This window comes from Dendrobium catenatum, unplaced genomic scaffold (assembly GCF_001605985.2).
Source record: "Dendrobium catenatum unplaced genomic scaffold, ASM160598v2 original_scaffold_53126, whole genome shotgun sequence".
In the NCBI taxonomy this organism is placed as follows: domain Eukaryota; kingdom Viridiplantae; phylum Streptophyta; class Magnoliopsida; order Asparagales; family Orchidaceae; genus Dendrobium; species Dendrobium catenatum.
Window position 1 is genome coordinate 32,482 of NW_021371579.1, and position 18,726 is coordinate 51,207.

The 18,726-nt window shown below is 36.4% G+C and overlaps 1 protein-coding gene across 1 annotated transcript in view; it reads left to right on the forward strand.

Moving 5' to 3' along the window:
* The window catches only part of LOC110100215 (5'-nucleotidase domain-containing protein DDB_G0275467), a 61,944-nt gene that overhangs the window by 13,473 nt on the left and 29,745 nt on the right, over positions 1-18,726 (forward strand). Inside the window, exons 3-4 of the mRNA XM_020827634.2 lie at positions 5,984-6,148; positions 6,305-6,415. Coding sequence (XP_020683293.2) covers positions 5,984-6,148; positions 6,305-6,415 — 276 coding nt within the window. The remainder of the gene's footprint in view (positions 1-5,983; positions 6,149-6,304; positions 6,416-18,726) is intronic.

The following is an 18,726-nucleotide window of genomic DNA, read 5'->3' on the forward strand; positions in this document are numbered from 1 at the left end:
TCCATTAGACTTAGGTTCGAGGTACTATCCCTCAAGTCCTCTCCTTAGTTTTAAGATTCGAGGCATTGGTTGATTTCAAATCATCTTATAAGCCCTCACCTTTTGGGCAATTCCTTCAACATGCGTTGTTGGAATGTAAGCCCCAAACTTCTAATAAAAATATCAACTTAAACAAAAATTAGATTTCTAAAATGTAAAGCCCAATATAGGATAGTCCGAGTACCTCTGAGATTTCTCAGAATCAATTGCTCATACTTCACCTCCCTTGTCTCTCATTTCGAATCTAATTCTTAGTTAATCTTTTCACCTCCCTTGAAATTCCTAAAGGTCAAAACCTTTAAGCAAGACTTTCACGGATTCTAAAACAAAAATCAAACTTTAGCCAATGTCTAAAATGACTTATAAGAAAGAAAGCCACTATTTTAATCAAAAGTCTTTTAATGCCAAAGCTTGGGATGTAATTAACCATAGGGGCTTTCCCCTGTGGGACGTCTGCACCCCGGAAATAAAATAAACTCTATTCCACCAAATATCGAATGATGAAATCTCTGTTAAATTGTAAATTTTATTATTGAGTCCATGAGAAAATAATATTTTTATCCTTTGGGGTAATATATCATCATTATTATGCCGTACTCGATCATAAAGTATGCAACCTGTTTGAGGATACAAAAATTCTCCTACAGTGGAAAATCCCATCGTTTTCCTAAATCCCAAATTAGGAGAATGCATTTCCCTCTTTGAACAACAAATTTTCAAGGAACTTTCATTGATTTGCAGCCTCTATGTTGCATTTCCTTCATCATCTTCTACAAATCAAAATTGTAGAGAAGTTCATCCTTCTACAAATCAAAGATTGTAGAAAATATCCCCTTTTCATCCTTTCAACTCAATTTGGAAGAGTGGATTTCTCTCTTTGGGCATCTAAAAGTTCAAAGAGAATTCATGGTGGCGTGTAGTCCAACCCTGCATATAACTTTCCCCTATTTACCCAACACAAGTTAGGTAGATCACTTCCTTCCTTTGAATATCTAATACTTAAAGAAACATTCATAACTTCACAACTTTTAAGTTGTATTTCCCCATTTCTTCTCTACAAACCAAAATTGTAGAGAAATTATCTCCTTTCTATAACTCAAAAGTTGTATGAAATTCCATCATTCTCCTAAATCTAAATTATAAGAGTGTACCCCCTATCTTTGAGCACCAAATGTTCAAAGAGCGTTCATGGAAGTTTGCAACCCAAAGTTGCATCTTCTTTTCTCCTTCTACAACTAAAAAAGTTATAGAAAATTTTCTCGTCCCACTAACCCAAGTTAAACGGGCGAATATCTCCTTCTTTGAACATCAAAATATTCAAAGAAATATTTTCATTTTGCAACTTCCAAGTTGCATTTCCCTTTTCTTTCTCCGCAAATTGAAAATTGTAGAGAAATTCTCCTCTTTCTACAACATAAAAGTTGTATGAAACTCTCATTCATTCAACCCATGTTGAGTGAATTAAACTTATGAAAATCACCTATTTGTTGAATAAAATCAACAAGTAGTTAGATACAAATCATTTATTTGTTAAACCAAATTTAACAAATAATTCCACATCAAACAAAGGAGTCAAACTCCTAGCTTTCTTTCATTCTCCTAACCCAAACTAAGTGAATGAGTTCCTCTCTTTGGATACCCGAAAGTCCAAAGAATCTTTGATGTGTAGCCCAAACCTACACATCATTCTCTTATGTTTGCTTAATCTAAATTTAGCAAACTAAATACTCATCATTGAACATAAAAGTTCTATGATAATTCCTCTTGATTTGTAGCCTTAAAGTTACAAATCCTCACCTATTGAGCCAAAATCAATAAGTGACTCACATTTATTTGCTTAATCCAAATTAAGCAAATGAAACATAACTCCTTGCATACAAAAATTCATGGAGATATTTCTTTGATTTGTAGCCTCAAAGCTACTAATCTTCCCTCACTTCTATAGGTTCCAAAGGCCTTAGAAGATGTCCTATTCTAGCCCAAAAGCTATATGTTCTCTCTCATCCAACTCCAAAGTTGTAGGAGATTTTCTCTCTCTTTAGCTCTAAAAGCTAGAGGAAGTTCTCCAATATTTAGCCCAAAAGCTAAATGTTTAATTCCTACATGCTCCTCTTAGCTCCAAAAGCAAGGGAGAGTCCTCCAACATGTGGCCCCAAGTTATATGTTGTACATACTCTTTCCTCAGATCCAAACTCTAGGTGAAACACCTTTAGTGTGACATGCCACACAAGTCTCACGCACTTAGGTGCACAGCCCCCTAGGCATGCTACGAGTAGGAATTTTCTTTTTGTACGCGTGTGGTTGATGATTTGGTGTAATTGCCTATTGGATTGTTTGCGTTGTGACACTTGGCCTTAAGTGGTTAGTGTAGAGATATATATGATTTTTGTGCAGGTAGCCATGTCTAAAGGGCGGCGCTCATAAATAATATAAATGCTTGCATGATAGGTGTCGCTTAAAACCCCCCAAGTGATGTGGCTAATATGATAAAACCAGGTGCTTAGCACTTCAAATGCTTGACAAATTTTGCATGTGATATATGATATGAACTGCTTTCTAACTCTATTTTGCAGGCTTGAGTCTTTTACATTTTCTAAATGTATTTGATAGAAGTAGGAATTGTGTTAGACTTGGGGGGGTCTGGATCAAAAGGAGATGAACCAAATGGATGTACTTGTGGAAGGTGTGGCCTGAGGTTTACTTGGAAGATAAATTTTGAAATCTCCACAAGCAAGAGTTTGTATTAAAATTTGAATGGATTGTATAATGGCAGGCAACTCAGCTGTCAAATTTGGTTGTAATAACTTGGACTCTATGATTTATATTCAGTTTGTTTGATTTTTGCATTCAAGCATGTTTTGATCGTTTACCTGATTGTGCAATAGAAATGAATGCTTTTTCCTTGGTTTCTTTACATGTTTTCTTGGGTGTGGCTTAGACTTTGATGCGGTAGGCTCTTAAGATAAAATAAGTTTTCTATCCATTAAAATGTAAATAAAAAAAATGAAATTAGACTCCATGATTTCCTAATAAAAGAAAATTGCATGGCTCCCTTTCAAGGAGCCAAGTTTTCCAAAATCTAAATTGAGCATGCATAGCCAAAAATGTATCTCATATAGAAAAGCCCTTTCTTAAGAATTAGATAACAAAAGTCTACTTTCTTTATGAGTCAGCATATGTATGCCCTACATAACGAGGCATCTTGGCCTCAAAGCCAAGCTAGAAGCCATTCTTTCTAAATAAAACAACCCTCTACGCTTCATATGCATTGAGACCGTAAAATATGATTTTAAAATCGTTTAGGTGGGTCTAGCTGTTAGTCCTCTCAAGGCAGGACAATAAATTCAGGGGAAGGGCTGGCTATGTCTCATGTGAGGTGTAGTTTATAAGTCCATTTTGCATTCCGTTAGACTTAGGTTCGAGGCACTACCTCTCGGTAGTCCTCACGTTAGTTCTAAGATATGAGACAATGGTTGATTTAAATTACCATACAAGTCCTCACCTTCCGTATAGTTCCTCCAACATATGTTGTTGGAATGTAAGCCCCAAACTTCTAATAAAAATGTCAACTTCAACAAAAATTAGAGTTAAAAAAAGTAAAGCCCAACATAGGATAGTTCGAGCACCTCTGAGATTTCTCAGAATCAAGTGCTCCTATTTCTCCTCTTTTGGTTCTCATTTCAAAATCTGATTCTAAGTTGATCCCTTTTTCCTTGAAACTCCTAAAGGCCAAAACATTTAAATAAGACTTTCATGGATTCTAAAAATCAAACTTTAGCCAATGTTTAAATAACTTAAAAAAAAATGAAAACCACTAGTTCAATCAAAAGTTTTCTCAAGCATCAAAGCTTAAGATGTAATTAACCATAAAGGTTTGCCCCTATGGGACGTCTGTACCCCAGAAATAAATAAACCCTATTCATCCAAACATTGATTGGGGGAATCTCTGTTTAAAATTGTAAATTTAATCATTGAATCCATAAGGAAATTATATTTTTACCCTTTGGGGTAATATATCATCATTCTTATGCCGTACTCAATCATAAAGTATGCAATCCATTCGAGGATAACAAAAATTCTGTAACAACAACATCCACACAACAGCCCTAAGTTGTAATTCAACAAACAACAACCTCTTTACAGCACCCTTAGGTTGTAATTTTAGCAAACAACAAATTAAAGAAACTGCACTGATTTCAGCTATTACTCGCCAAATTCTAAAATTCAGCAATTCAACAGCTCTCATATGTTTTAATTACCTGAGTTAAGAACTACCTACGCTTATAAATTAGATGCAGCAGCCTCAGCGCCAATTCCCTTGCCTCCGCCTCCTCTTGTCGCTGATTTCACAAGGCAACAAGCAGTTGTTTCGATTGCCAGGGGAATGCTGTAAAAGGGGAGGGAAAATAAATGAAGGAATGACTGTAGTTGAGTGCTTTAGGCCACCACTTGTTATAATAATAACACTAAGTTCCACTAATATTCCCAAGGAAAATCTCAGCCGCTGAGTACACCTCTATACTATCCAACCCTTGCAAGCCTATATAAGAGGGAAGTTAGAGTAATAGGAAGAAAATAATAAAATGACTGTTTATTAATTGTTAATAGTTATTAAGAGTTAGGTAACTTAGTTTTAAATTAGCTGCTATTGAAGTATATTAAACAATTATGAATTTAATAGTTATATAATTAAATTAATATTTAAATGTACTTCTATATGTTGAAATGTTCAAAATTAAAATTAGAATTTAATGAAATTAAGTTAACGTTTAGAAGAAGTTATGCTTACCTTTGTTTTGAGCATTTTGAGTATTATATTGTAGCAAGCTTTGGATGGTGAGATCCCGCACGTAGGAGGGGCTTGAGGTATTGGGTTTTGATTCAGACGCACGTATGTGTGCGAGAAGGAAGCCTGACCATACTGGAGGCTTGTTCGAGCAGATAAGTGGCGGATCGCCCAGAACGTGCGAACGAGTTTGGGCATTCACGAGAGGCATGAGGATCTGTCGTGCGTGGGCTGGAGGGGGAGTTCGGTCTCGTACGCAAGTGGAGGAACGGACGATGGATCTTGGTGTTCGAAATGAATATAAGTGTCTGCTCTGGGTTCTGCTGGGGTTCAGTCGAACAAATGTTCGGTCCCGTACGCAAAATGAGGGTTGGGCTTGGGGTTGTGGATTGGGCGGCACGGACAGAGACGAAGACGACAAGCTCGGTGGTATAGATTAGGAATTTCGAGAAGTTGAGAGTGTAAGTTCTTTTGTTCTGTTTCTAATGTATTATTAAGTTGATTTGTTGAAAGGGAGTTACATTAGCGAAGTGATGTGTCATTTGGCGATCAACTGCTTGGGGTGGGGCCGGATCAGAGGAGGCATTAGATGAGATATCGTGAAGAGATGCCTCCCTTCAGTTTTATATTTCTTATTTATGTGTGTGTGTCTATATATATATATATATATATATATTAATTATTATTTTGCCCTACTTTTTTTATATCAGTCAACAGGAGCTTTTGAGAAGAAGAGACATTGATCTTACAGAGGAGGTCTTACACATTCTTCTAGGGGATGTTAGGCTGTTGCAGAAAGGAGTTGGAAGATGGGGCTTTGTCAATCCTGCATGGTAGTTGCAGTTGCCTTCTTTGGTTTTCATAATCATAATACTATTTGGTTTTCCTTTCTATGTTGGTAGTCTTGCTCTCTGTTTAAAGAGGAAGTCTATTGTTGTTTGTAGAACTCAAAAAACCAAGAAGAAACTCTCCACATTTGTTCAAGTCTTTGCATTTTCACATATCAAAAGCATGGATTGATATGTATTATATCGATATTAGATTGGTTGCTCTTTATATTACCAATTTTCTGATGCTATCATTTTCTAATTTTTTCTTGGGGATTATATGGAACATGGAAGCAGCTCATTTATGATTCCAGATTTCCTTTCTTTTCAGGTGTGCCTTATTGCAGATGTTGTCCAGCATTTCAGAGATGCTCAGTTGGAGTATGATGCTTCCTACGTATATGAGGATGTTACACATGCAATTCAGTATGTGCATAGGAGTGGCATTCTTCATGAAACTATTCTTTCTGATCCCAAGAAGTATTTTATGAAAAATGTAAGCATTACCCTTCCCTCATTGCTATTCATACGAACAAGATTGTGCTCCAGGGATGGATGCCAAGCTGTTTGAGGTTGTTGTTATAGTTTCTGTGATACAACTGACAGATTTGGTTTTAAACTCATGATTGGAATTTCTTGTATTCATTTTCAGAATCAACTTCCTAAGTTTCTGACGATGCTTAAGGATAAGGGTAAAAAATTGTTCTTACTAACCAATTCTCCATATTGTTTTGTTGATGGAGGAATGAGGTTCTTATTGGAGGTGATATTTACTTATCAATTATTTATTTATTTTTAATTTTCATGCTGCTTTTACTTTGATACTATTTAAAATTGAATCAAGCAATTTTCAATGACCGTTGGAATTTCTTTCAATTTCAAACACTATTATTTTTCTCACAGTTGGCATATGTTGCAACTTAGTAAAATAATATTAGGAAAGAATTATATTATGAGAGAATCTTCTTTGATGAAATATGTATTCATTTTAACAGTGATTATTCTCCTTTTTGTGTTTTTCCTTATCATATTTATTCTGTATGCTGATAAATTTAAACCTATATTAAATGAATAAGATAAATCAATCATTCCTTTCAACATGGTTAGGCTAAGCCTTAACTGTCATCATCTCCATTTGGCTCTCTTCTTTGACTTTACTTTTATGATGATTGACCACTTAATTTTCCCCATGCTCTAAGCTGCGTTCAATTGATATCTTGTTTTGTTTCCTTGACATTGCCACTTGCGGCAATGCTTGCGTGTGTCAAAGCTGACCCAATGTCTCGAGCTCGCATGTTATAGTGCTCTCATGCTCGGAGGTTGCTGCTAACTCACTCTTTGCTACTATCATTGCCATGCTTACTTGCGTATCTCTCTTCGTTCAAATGCACTCTTTGGTGTGTGCATGCATTGCCCCACTTGATATATATGCGTCCTTATTCTTAATCGATGTCATAACCTTTTCTCATGGCCTAAGCTAGCCCTTGCAACCAATATTACAGCCTACCCTCATCATGTCACTTCTTGGCCCGGGAGCTTGAAATTACATTGTGAGAGCAAATGGTTAGACAGTTTTTTAAATTAAATCTATTTATATCAACAAATATTAATTTTTTTTAATATTTTTATAATAATAATAATTCTCTAGATATCAAAAGAATCACTAAATCATCAAAATTCATTTTATTATAAAATTACGACAAATTTAATATAGTTCTTTCAACATACAAGAATGTTAAACATCTATTACTTGATGCTCCATGTCGTGAGGACCTAGTTTCTCGTCGTCCATTCTTTCAATTCTTAAGATCTTATCCTGGCATGACTATTTACAATGATGCGTTATCACCACTCCATGACTAATCGTGTTTCTAAATTACAGTAATATAATAAAAATTAAGAAATCAATATGTATGCTTGTTAAAATAAATCATCATAATTAGTTGGTGATTCATTATATTCAATTATGACCTATAAGAGTTTTAGAATGTTTCATAAAAAATAGTCATGTCATATCAAATTTTACCTTTCTCATTTATTATATAATACAATTATCACAAGAGTTACTATCATTTAAATAATATCAATTAAGATACTTTATTTTTTAATTTTCTTTTCGATTTTTTTTCAATTTATGCGTGCAAATATATTGTATCTGTTAGTGCTGGAGAAATTTTTCCATCTTTAATGGACTGCATGTTTTGTGATCGAGCACGACATAGAAAATGATATATTGCCTTGAAGGTAAAAAATACCATTTTCCTATTGACTCAATAACAAAATTTATAATTTTAAAATTTTAATAGAGATTTTCCCCCATTCAATATTTTGTTGAATGAGGTTTAATTCTGGGGTATGGATGCCCCATAAGGGCAAGCTCCTATGATTAATTATATCTCAAATGTTTGGTACTTGAAAATTTTTTTGATTAAACTAATAGTTTTCTTTCTTTTGAAATCATAAAAAAATTGGCTAATTATTTTCCTTTTTAAATCCATGAAATTCTTGTTTAAAGATTTATTTTTTTTTAATTTTCAAGAATTTAAAAGGAAGAGAGGGATTAACTTTTATTGGAGTTCTTGGAATAAGAGCTAAAGGGAGGAAGACCAAGAGTACTTGATTCTGAGAGAAAACTCGTAGGTAATTAAAACTATATTATATTGGTCTTTACATTTTAGAGTCCAATTTTGTTTAAGTTGATCGTTTTAATTTAGAATTTTGGGGCTTATAGTACAATAACACATGTTGGAGAAAATACCTAGATGGTGAGGACTTATGAAGTCATTGAAATCAACATATGTCTTAAATCCTAGAACTAAAGTGAGGTTTATTGATGTTTAGTTCCTCGAACCTAAGTCTAATAGAGTGCAATAGACTTACAAACTACACCTCACATGAGACATAGCCAACCCGATCTCTGTATTTATTGCTCTTCCTGGAATGAGCTATCAACTAAAGTCATCTAATCGCTTTTAAAATCATGAAGACTATTCTTAATACATATGAAGAGTAGAAAATGTTATTTTTTATTTAGAGGATATAACTTATAGCTTAGCTTTGAGACCAAGATGCCGACTATGAAGAGTATGCACAATACTAACTCACTAAAAAATATAATTTTTGTTATCTAGTTCTTCAATGATGGCATTCTATATGTGACTTTCTGGGCTATGCATAATTAATTTAAATTTTTAGAACACTGGGCTTCTTAAAGGGAGCCATGCAAGTTTTCTTATATTTAGAAAAAATATTGAGCCTAAGGTTGATTTTATGTTACTTAACATTTTAATGAGTATAAAATTTATTTTATCCTAAGAGCGTACTACATCAACATGTTCATGCCATTCCCAAACAAAATAAGAGAAAAAAATCTAAGGAGAATATGCATTTTTTATTACGCAATCAGGTAAACAATCAACACATGCTTATATATATAAATCAACCAAAGAAAAATGTAAATAATGTTCCAGTTATTTCAATCAAATTTGACAGCTGAGTTATCTGTCATTATACAATTTAGATGAATTGATTGTAGACTCTACTTATGGGGGTCTTCAAACTTTGACTTCTAGGTTGGTCTTGGGCTTCACTTGTAATAGGTACATTCTCTTGATTCACCTCTCCTCTGGCTGAATCCTACAAGTTCCACAATCTAAGTTTAATCAAATATATTTAAAAAGAAAAGACTCAAACCTATAAAACAAAGGATTATAAAATAGTTTATATAATAGAAATATCACTTTCAGAATTTGATTTATATATATATATATATAGACTCTATCCACTTAAGGGCAAGTGCCCACAATGCAGACAATCTAAATAGCATCACATCAAAACATCAAACATATGCACAGAAAAAGAAAAATCTTAATCATAGCATACCTAAGAAGCTGCGCACCTAAGTGTTTGAGATTTGTGTGACATGTCACACTATGAAAGGTATTTGATTTTATTTTGAAATGAAGATGTTTAATCTTAATCTAACGGTGATTTCAATTTAAGTTGTTTATAACTTAAAATTTTATTTATTTAGCTTTTAAATGATTCATATTTATGAAGGTTATGAAGAACCCATAAAACAACCACTGTTTGTTTTTAAGCAAGACTGCTACTTATGAGGTCCTAAGACATAATGATACAAACATTTCACCTTTGGGGTAGAATGATTGATCATTATATCAAAGAAGCCTAGGTGATTTTTTAAAGGATTTTAGAGTTCTCTTAATGTTTGGATAAGAGATGAATATTCATCTAATAGTGTAAGGTGAACATGCCTAAGGGCTATACTTAGGACTTTGTGAAGTTCATGTAATAGGGCTATAAGTTCACCTATTAGAAGCTCCTAAAGGACATCTAAGGTTATATTTTAAAGGTCATAAGGAGAGATCAATTATTTGTTATGTTAAATGAAATGCTACTTTGAGTTTTGGTCTAAGAAGGGGGTTGTCCAACATATAGCTTTTGGGCTAGATGCTTGAGGATTCTTCTTAGCTTTTAAAACCATGAGTGTTTCCCAAATTATATCTCCTATGTCTCAAACTCCACCATAAGACCTATTACCTCCACCCATAAGTCCTAATCAATCGCTGCAAAGAGTAGCATTAAAGAACAACAATATGTATACTCAAGAAAAAGAAAGAAAAATCAACATATGCCGAGCAGAGAGAATGTAACTTAGGGGTTGCAAACTAGAGAAGTTTCTTTAAACATTTGGTGTTCAAAGAAAGGGATGTTCATTCATCTAATTTGTGTTAGAAGAATGAGAGGATTTTCTACAGTTTTGGCTTGTAGAAAAGAATATGAAGATGCAATACTGATATTGCAAGTTAATGAACGTTCTTTGAACATTTGGGTTCAAAGAGAAGATGTACACCCTCCTAATTTGGGTTTAGGAGGATGAAAAAAATTGTAGTGTTCTCCTCCAATCTTGGATTGCAGGAGATAATGAATATAAAACAACTTAGAGGTTCCTAAATGGAGGAAACTCCTTGAACATTTGATGTTCAAAGAGGGGGAGGTTCATTTGGAGGGATGAAAGAGTGGCAATGCAACTTAGGAGTTGCAAACTATGAAAGATCTCATTGAACTTTTAGGTGTTCAAGGAAAGATGTGCTTATTTCCCTAACTTGGGTTGGGTGAAAGAGAAGCTTTTCAAAGAAAGAGATACGCATCACTTAATTTAGGCTAAGTGAATGGAGGGATTTTCTACAATTTTACACAAAAGAGCAATTGGTCCCTTGTTGATATCTTTATAAGCTTTGCAATATACACAAAGCGGTAGGTTTTGTTTGTTCTAGGATTTACGAAATAAATATTTGGGGATTTATGTAAAATCTTACAACAAATTAGCTATATATCATTTCAAACAACGTTGAACCCATTTCACATATCCAAGCAAAACTTTTAGAAACATCCACAAGTTCTTTACTAACGCGAGTTCCAGCATTTCATGCCAATTTTTTCATGATATATGACTTTAGGAAAAGAAATAAAGCTTGCAAAGTTTGTAGAGAACCTACACCTCAATATTTGATTTTGGATCAAATAAAATTACCTAACCTATGACCTAGTTATAGTTGATGACTAATATGTAACATGAATGCAAAATCATGCATTTGGGGGTTGTCGGACACAAATCTGGCCACCCTACGCGTACTGACTTGTCTCTTTGGCTCTCACAAGAGAGTAAACATACGAAAATCACCAGACCTCCGTTGTTTTACGGAGAGGACAGTGAATAGGGGCTTTGTTTTAGGTTTGAAAGTTAAATGGCAAAGGTTTCTAAGGAACCTAAGGCTTTGGAGCGCAACCACACAGCGAGATGCAAGAAGGAAGCTACATGGGAGGCCTTACCATCTCCCTCTCTCACTCTATTTGGGACGCACAAAATAGGTTAAGTCGAATGGAATGAAAGCCCTCTCTCGCTCCTCTCTATAACTCGTTCTCTTCTGGACATAGAAGATTGCAACCCAAAGTTGTATCTTTTTTCGCATTCTACAACTGAAAAATTGTATGAATTCCTCTCATCCCACTAATTCGAATTAGATGGGTGAATGTCCTCTTCTTTGAACACCAAATGTTCAGAGAAAATCTTCCACTTTGCAACATTCAAATTTCCCCTTTTCTTCTCTACAAACCAAATTTGTAGAGAAATTCCCTCCTTTCTACAATTCAAAAGTTGAATCAAACACTTATTCATTCAACCCAAGTTGAGTGAATTAAACCTATGAAAAATCACCTATTTGTTGAATAAAATCAGCAAGTAGTTCGATCCAAATCATTTATTTGTTGAGTCAAATTCAAAAAATAATTCCATATAAAGCAGATGAGTCAAACTCCTAGCTTTCTTTCATTCTCCTCACCTTAACTGGGTGAATTCCTCTCTTTTGGATACCCAAGAAGTCTAAAGAATCCTTGATGTTTAGCCCAAACCTACACATCATTCTCTTATGTTTGCTTAATCTAAATCTAGCAAACTAAATTCGCATCATTGAACATAAAAGTTCTATGATAATTTTTCTTGATTTGTAGCCTTAAAGTTGCAAATCCTCATCACTTATTGAGCTAAAATCAATTAATGACTCACCTTTGTTTGCCTAATCCAAATTAAGCGAATGAAACTCCACTCATTGAATACAAAATTAAAGGAGACATCTTTTGGATTTGTAGCCTCAAAGCTTCTAATCTTCCCTCACTTCTACAGGTTCCAATAGCCTTAGAAGATGTCCCCTTCTAGCCCAAGAGCTATAGGTTCTCTCTCCTCCAACTCCAAAGTTATAGGAGATTTCCTCCTTTAGCTCCAAAAGCTAAAGGATTTCTCCAATATTAAGCCCAAAAGCTAAATATTGGATTCCTACATCCCCTTTCTAACTCCAAAGCTAAGAAGAATCTTTTGACAATTGGGTCAAAAGCTATATGTTGGGCACCCTTTCCTTAGATCCAAACTCTAAGTGAAACATCCTTAGTGTGACATACCACATAAGTCTTATACTTTTAGGTGCACAACTCCTTAGGCCTGCTAGAATTATGATTTTTCTTTTTGTGTGCATGTGATTGATGATTTGGTGTGAATACCCTTTTAGATTGTCTGCGTTGTGGGCACTTGCCCTTAAGTGATTAATGTAGAAATATACATATTCTTCTTGTAGGTGTCCGTGTCCAAGAGGGGATAAAATAAATCATGATTATTCTAATACTGTTTGCTTGCATGCGCTGTTTGAAACCCCCCAAGAGGCATGACCAATAGGGTAGAAGGTGTTTGGCACTTGAAATGCTGAACAAAATTTTTTTGATATGATATATTATATAAACTTCCTTCTGACTATGTTTTGCATATTTGAGTCTTTTACATTTTCTATCATGTATTTGATTTGATCTAGGATGTAAAACTTCTAGGGTTTGGACTAGAAGGAAAGGTGGATAGAGGAAAGATGTACCCCCTTTTGAGGTAAAGCCTAAAGATCCATTTGAAAGTTAAAGCTTGAATACCCCCACAAGTAGAGTATGTAATATATTAATTGGGTTATATAATGACAGGCAACTCAGCTGCCAAAATTGTTTGTAATAATTTGGACGTTACTTACACTTTTATTTTAGTTGATTTACATGCACTTATTGTTTGTTTACTAGGTACGCAATAGAACATCATGTTTTTCCTAGGTTTCTTCAATTGTTTTGTTTGGGAGTGCCCTGGACTTTGAAGCGGTAGGCTCTTAGGATAAAATAAGATTTCTACCATTTAAAATATAAACAACTTAAAATCTATTTAGGCTCCATGATTTTCTAACAAAAGAAACTTGCATGGCTCCTTTTCAAGGAGCCAAGTTTTCAAAAACTTAAGTTGAGCATGCATAGCCCAAATGTGTCTCATGTAGAAAAGCCATCACTTAAAGTACTAGATAATAAAAAGTCTGCATTCTGCATACCTTGCATAACTAGGCATCTTGGCCTTAAAGCCAAGTTGTAAGCCCTACTTCTTAAACAAAAACAACCTTCCCACTCTTCATATGGATTGAGACTGGAATACGTGGTTTTAAAAGCGATTATGAGGGTCTAGCTGGTAGTCCTTTTCAGCCAGGACAATAAATCCAAAGGTCATGCTAGCTATGCCTCATGTGAGGTGTAGCTTATAAGTCCCTTTTGCATTTCGTCAGACTTAGGTTCGAGGCACTATCTATCGTTAGTCCTCACCTTAGTTTTAGAATACGAGGCAAATGATTGATTCCAATCACCATATAAGTCCTCACCTTTTGGGCAATTCCTCCAACACGTGTTGTTGGAATATAAGCTCCGTCCTTCTAATTAAAATGATCAACTTAAACAAAATTAGAGTTTAAAAATATAAAGCCTAACATAGGATAGTCCGAGCACCGCTGAGATTTCTCAAAATCAAGTGCTCATATTTCACCTTCTTTGGCTCTCATTCCAAAAATCTGATTCTAAGATGATCCCTTTTTCCTTGAATCTCCTAAATGCCAAAACCTTTAAGTAAGACTTTCATGTATTCTAAAAAAAAAAAAAATCAAATTCAGGAAATGTCTAAAATGACTTTCAAAAGAAAAGGAAAACCACTAGTTTAATCAAAAGTTTTCTCAAGCATCAAAGCTTGAAATGTAATTAACCATAGGGGCTTGCCCCTATGGGACATATGTATCCCAGAATAAAATAAACCCCATTCAACCAAACATTGAATAAGAGAATCTCTGTTAAAATTGTAAATTTTATCATTGAGTCTATAAGGAAATGATATTTTCACCATTCGGGGTAATATATCATTATTCTTATGCCGTACTCAATCATAAAGTATGCATTCCATTTGAGGACCACAAAAATTCTCCAATAGAGATGTTTAGTTTTCTTTGCTCAAAGGTTACAAATTAAACATACCTTACAATTGATAAGGTTACGTTAGATTTATATCATAGAGAAATACTACAAGGTTAATTATTCTAAACTTCACATGGAGAGTATGAACCACATTTTCGCTTAAATTGTGACCCTTCAATAGTTCCAAAATAGTGGAGGAATTTAATATAAGGATGTATGATGAAATGGTTTTTAATGCAACGTGCTTGCAATTTAGAGAACATGCTGAGGAACCACCTAGCATCAATGATCAGAACTCTTAAACATATAGTGGAGAAGGAATGTGTTGATACTTACTTTTAAGAAACGTGATTTGCAAGAGTGTGTGAATTATGGATGAATTAAATTAATGTGTCATAAATTAAAATTATAGAAGAGAGTAATTGAGTATAGGTTATGATGTGATACTAAGGTTTCTCAAAATCTGTTTGGATTCATGCTAGGTCGGTCTACTATGAAGCTTTACATTTGTTGAGCAGTTTGATGGAGAAGTATAGGGAGAGTAAATAAGATCTTGATATGATATTATTGATTTAGAGAAGACATGATAAAATCATAAGAGAAGTGCTATGGAGAGTTCTAGGTATAAAAAGAGTTAATAGTGCTTATATTCAAATCATTAAAGATACATATTCAATAGTTGTTACTTGTGTTCGACTACGTACTTTCCTATTTTAGTTGGATTACTACTTGGATCAACTTTAATCTTACATCTTTTTGCTTTAGTCATGGATGTTCTTATTAGACATTTGCAAGAGGATGTACCCTTGTGTATGTTTTTTGTTGATGATATTCTTCTTTTTTTATTAGACTCGTGAGAGTTGAAGGAAGACTTGAATTATGAAGATTAACCTAAAACTCTATAGGTTTTCGTTTAAGGAGAACTAAAACCGAATTTATGGAGTGCAATTTTAGCAGTAATAGATCTAGTGGTGGGATTGTGATATTGTGTGATCAAGTCATTAAAAAAGATTACACATTTTAGATATCTTGGGTATGTTGCTCAAAACATTGGTGAAATAGCTATGAATATTATTAGTATAATTCAAGTTGGATGGTTGAAGTGGAGGAATGCATCGTGCCTGTTGTGTGATATAAAATTATCCCTAAAATTTAAGGAAAATTTTATAAGATGGTGGTGAGACTTGTAATGTTTTATGGCACATAATGCTGGCCATCGAAGTGGGGCAACCCATAATTTCATTTCCACCCAGATCGTGGAGTCGCTTGGGATGGAGCTAGTGGATACAGGAGGCTATGGGGTGATGATGGGCACGGGAAAGGTGAAAATGGGTAGAGGAGTTTGTAGAGGGGTGGTGCTGAAGATTCAGGGGATTCAGGTGAAGGAGGACTTCCTTCCCTTGGACTTGAGGAGTACTGACGTCATCCTGTGGATGAGTGGCTGCGTACATTGGGGGAGACTAAGATCAATTGGGGTACACTGAAGATGGAATTGGTGATAGGGGGGAGAAGGAGGATGATTCAGGGTGACGCTGGGTTGACCAAGGTTGGGGTTTCTCTCAAATCCCTAATCTGGACTATTCAGCTGGAGGGAGGAGGCTATTTGGTGGAATTGCACAGTTTGGAGGGAGCAAGAGTGGAGGGAGGAGATATACCCCTCTCTGTTCAACCGCTGATTCAACAGTTCCAGGAGTTGTTTCAGCCGCGTCAGGGATTACCTTCGCAGAATGAGCGAGAGAATGCTATTGTGTTAAGGGACGGGGTTTCACCCATCAGTGTACGTTCTTATCGCTACCCTCAGTTCCAAAAAGATGAAATTGAACGGTTGATTAGAGAGATGCTGGAGGCAGAGATCATCAGACCCAGCATCAGCCCTTTCTCTAGTCCCGTTTTGTTGGTGAAAAAGAAGGACGATAGCTTGCGATTTTGTGTAGATTACAGAGCACTCAACAAGGAGACGGTACCTGACAAGTTTCCTATACCAGTTATCGACGAGCTGTTGGATGAATTAAGCGGGACTGTGATCTTCAACAAGATAGATTTGAAATCGGGCTACCACCAAATTTGAATGAAGAAGGAAGATGTCCCAAGACGGCTTTTAGAACTCATGAAGGCCATTATGAGTTCTTGGTGATGCCTTTTGGTCTCACCAATGCCCCCGCTACTTTCTAGGCCCTGATGAATAAGATTTTCAAACCATATCTCAGACGGTTTGTGTTAGTATTTTTTGACGACATCCTGATATACAGCAGGTCAGAGGTCGAACATTGGGAACATTTAAAAAAGGTGTTAGAGGTTTTGCGGGAGCATCAGTTGAGGGCAAATTTAAAGAAATGCTGCTTTGCACAAGCCAGTGTAGAGTACTTGGGCCATGTGGTATCAAAGGAAGGGGTGGCAACTTATCAATCCAAAATTGAGGCGATGCTAAAGTGGCCACTACCCAAAAATCTGAAGGCACTGAGGGGATTTCTGGGATTGACATGTTATTACAGAAGATTTGTTCAGCGGTATAGCACCATAGCATGGCCACTTACGGAGCTGTTGAAGAATGATGGGTTCTTGTGGGGAGAAGCAGCCACATCAGCATTCTAGAGCTTGAAGAAGGCAATGACTATAGTACCGGTCCTCTCCTTGCAGATTTTACTCAGAAATTCATTGTGGAGACAGATGCATCCGGATACGGATTGGGTGCAGTACTTATGCAAAATCGGAGGCCCATCGCTTATTTCAGCCAGGTATTGACTGCTCGAGCAAGGATGAAATCAGTATATGAGAGGGAATTGATGGCCATCGTGTTGGCCATCCAAAAATGGCGGCCCTACCTACTTGGAAGACACTTCATTGTCAGGACAGATCAGTGGAGCCTGAAATTTCTTCTGGAATAGCGGATGGTGACGGAAGAGCATCAGAGGTGGTTGTCCAAGTTACTAGGGTATGATTTTGAGATTCAGTACAGGCCAGGAGTGGAGAACAAGGCGGCAGATGCCTTGTCCAGATGTATGGAGGAACTACAGACAATTGCTCTATCCGTTCCTTTGATGCTTGATTGGGAGGCCATCAGAGAAGAAAGCGCTAGTGATGAGAGTTTGGAAAAGATCAGGACTGAGTTACTGAAGGAACCAGGTAGCCACCCGGGGTACTTACTAGAAGGAGACAAACTGCTGTATCAAGGGAGATTTGTGATGCCCCGGACGTCGATCCACATCGCAAACCTACTCCAGGAGTTTCATGGGAGTGCAGTGGGGGGCCATTCAGACGTACAGAAGACTTACAGGAGGCTAGGTGGGGAGCTGTACTGGAAAGGGATGCATAAAGATGTAGAGGAGATGATAGCCAGTTGTGAGGTATGCCAAAGAAGTAACTACCTAGCGATGTCACCAGGAGGATTACTATAGCCGCTAGCTTTGCCGGGTAGAGTATGGGAGGAGATATCTATGGATTTCATAGATGGGCTACCTCGCTCAGATGGGTTCACGGTGATCTTAGTGGTGGTAGACAGGTTGAACAAGTATGCCCATTTCATTCCCCTCCGACACTCCTACACCACAGTAACAGTAGCATCAGCCTTCATCAAAGAAGTGATCAGACTACACGGAGTGTCAGAGGCGATCGTATCCGATAGGGACATGGTGTTCCTTAGCCATTTCTGGAGGGAGTTATTCAGATTGCAGGGAACAGTTCTCAAGAGAAGCACAGCTTACCACCCACAAACGGATGCCTGACGGAAGTAGTCAACAGGAGCTTGGAGACGTACCTAAGATGCTTTGTTTCAGAGACACCAAAGCTATGGGTAAAGTGGCTATCCTGGGCTGAGTACTGGTACAACACGTCATTTCACTCGGCTTCACAGATGACCCCATTCAAGGTGTTGTACGGACGGGATCCCCCACACTTGATACACTTTGGGAGCAGTAGTACTCCTGTGTCGTCAATAGAGGAGTACTTGGAGGAGAGGGACCGAGTGCTAGAGGAGTTAAAGAGGCATTTGCTGAGGGCGCAACAAATCATGAAGAAACAAGCAGATGGGCATAGAAAAGATATCCAGTTTGAGGTAGGGGAGAAGGTGTTCTTGAAGCTCCGTCCATACAGGTAGAAGACAGTAGCCAACAGGAGAAATGAAAAGCTGGCTCCAAGGTACTTTGGTCCTTACGAAGTGATGGAAAAGATTGGGGCAGTAGCATATCGACTGAAATTACCCCCATCGGCGACTATACACCCGATTTTTCACGTCTCACAGTTGAGAAAGGC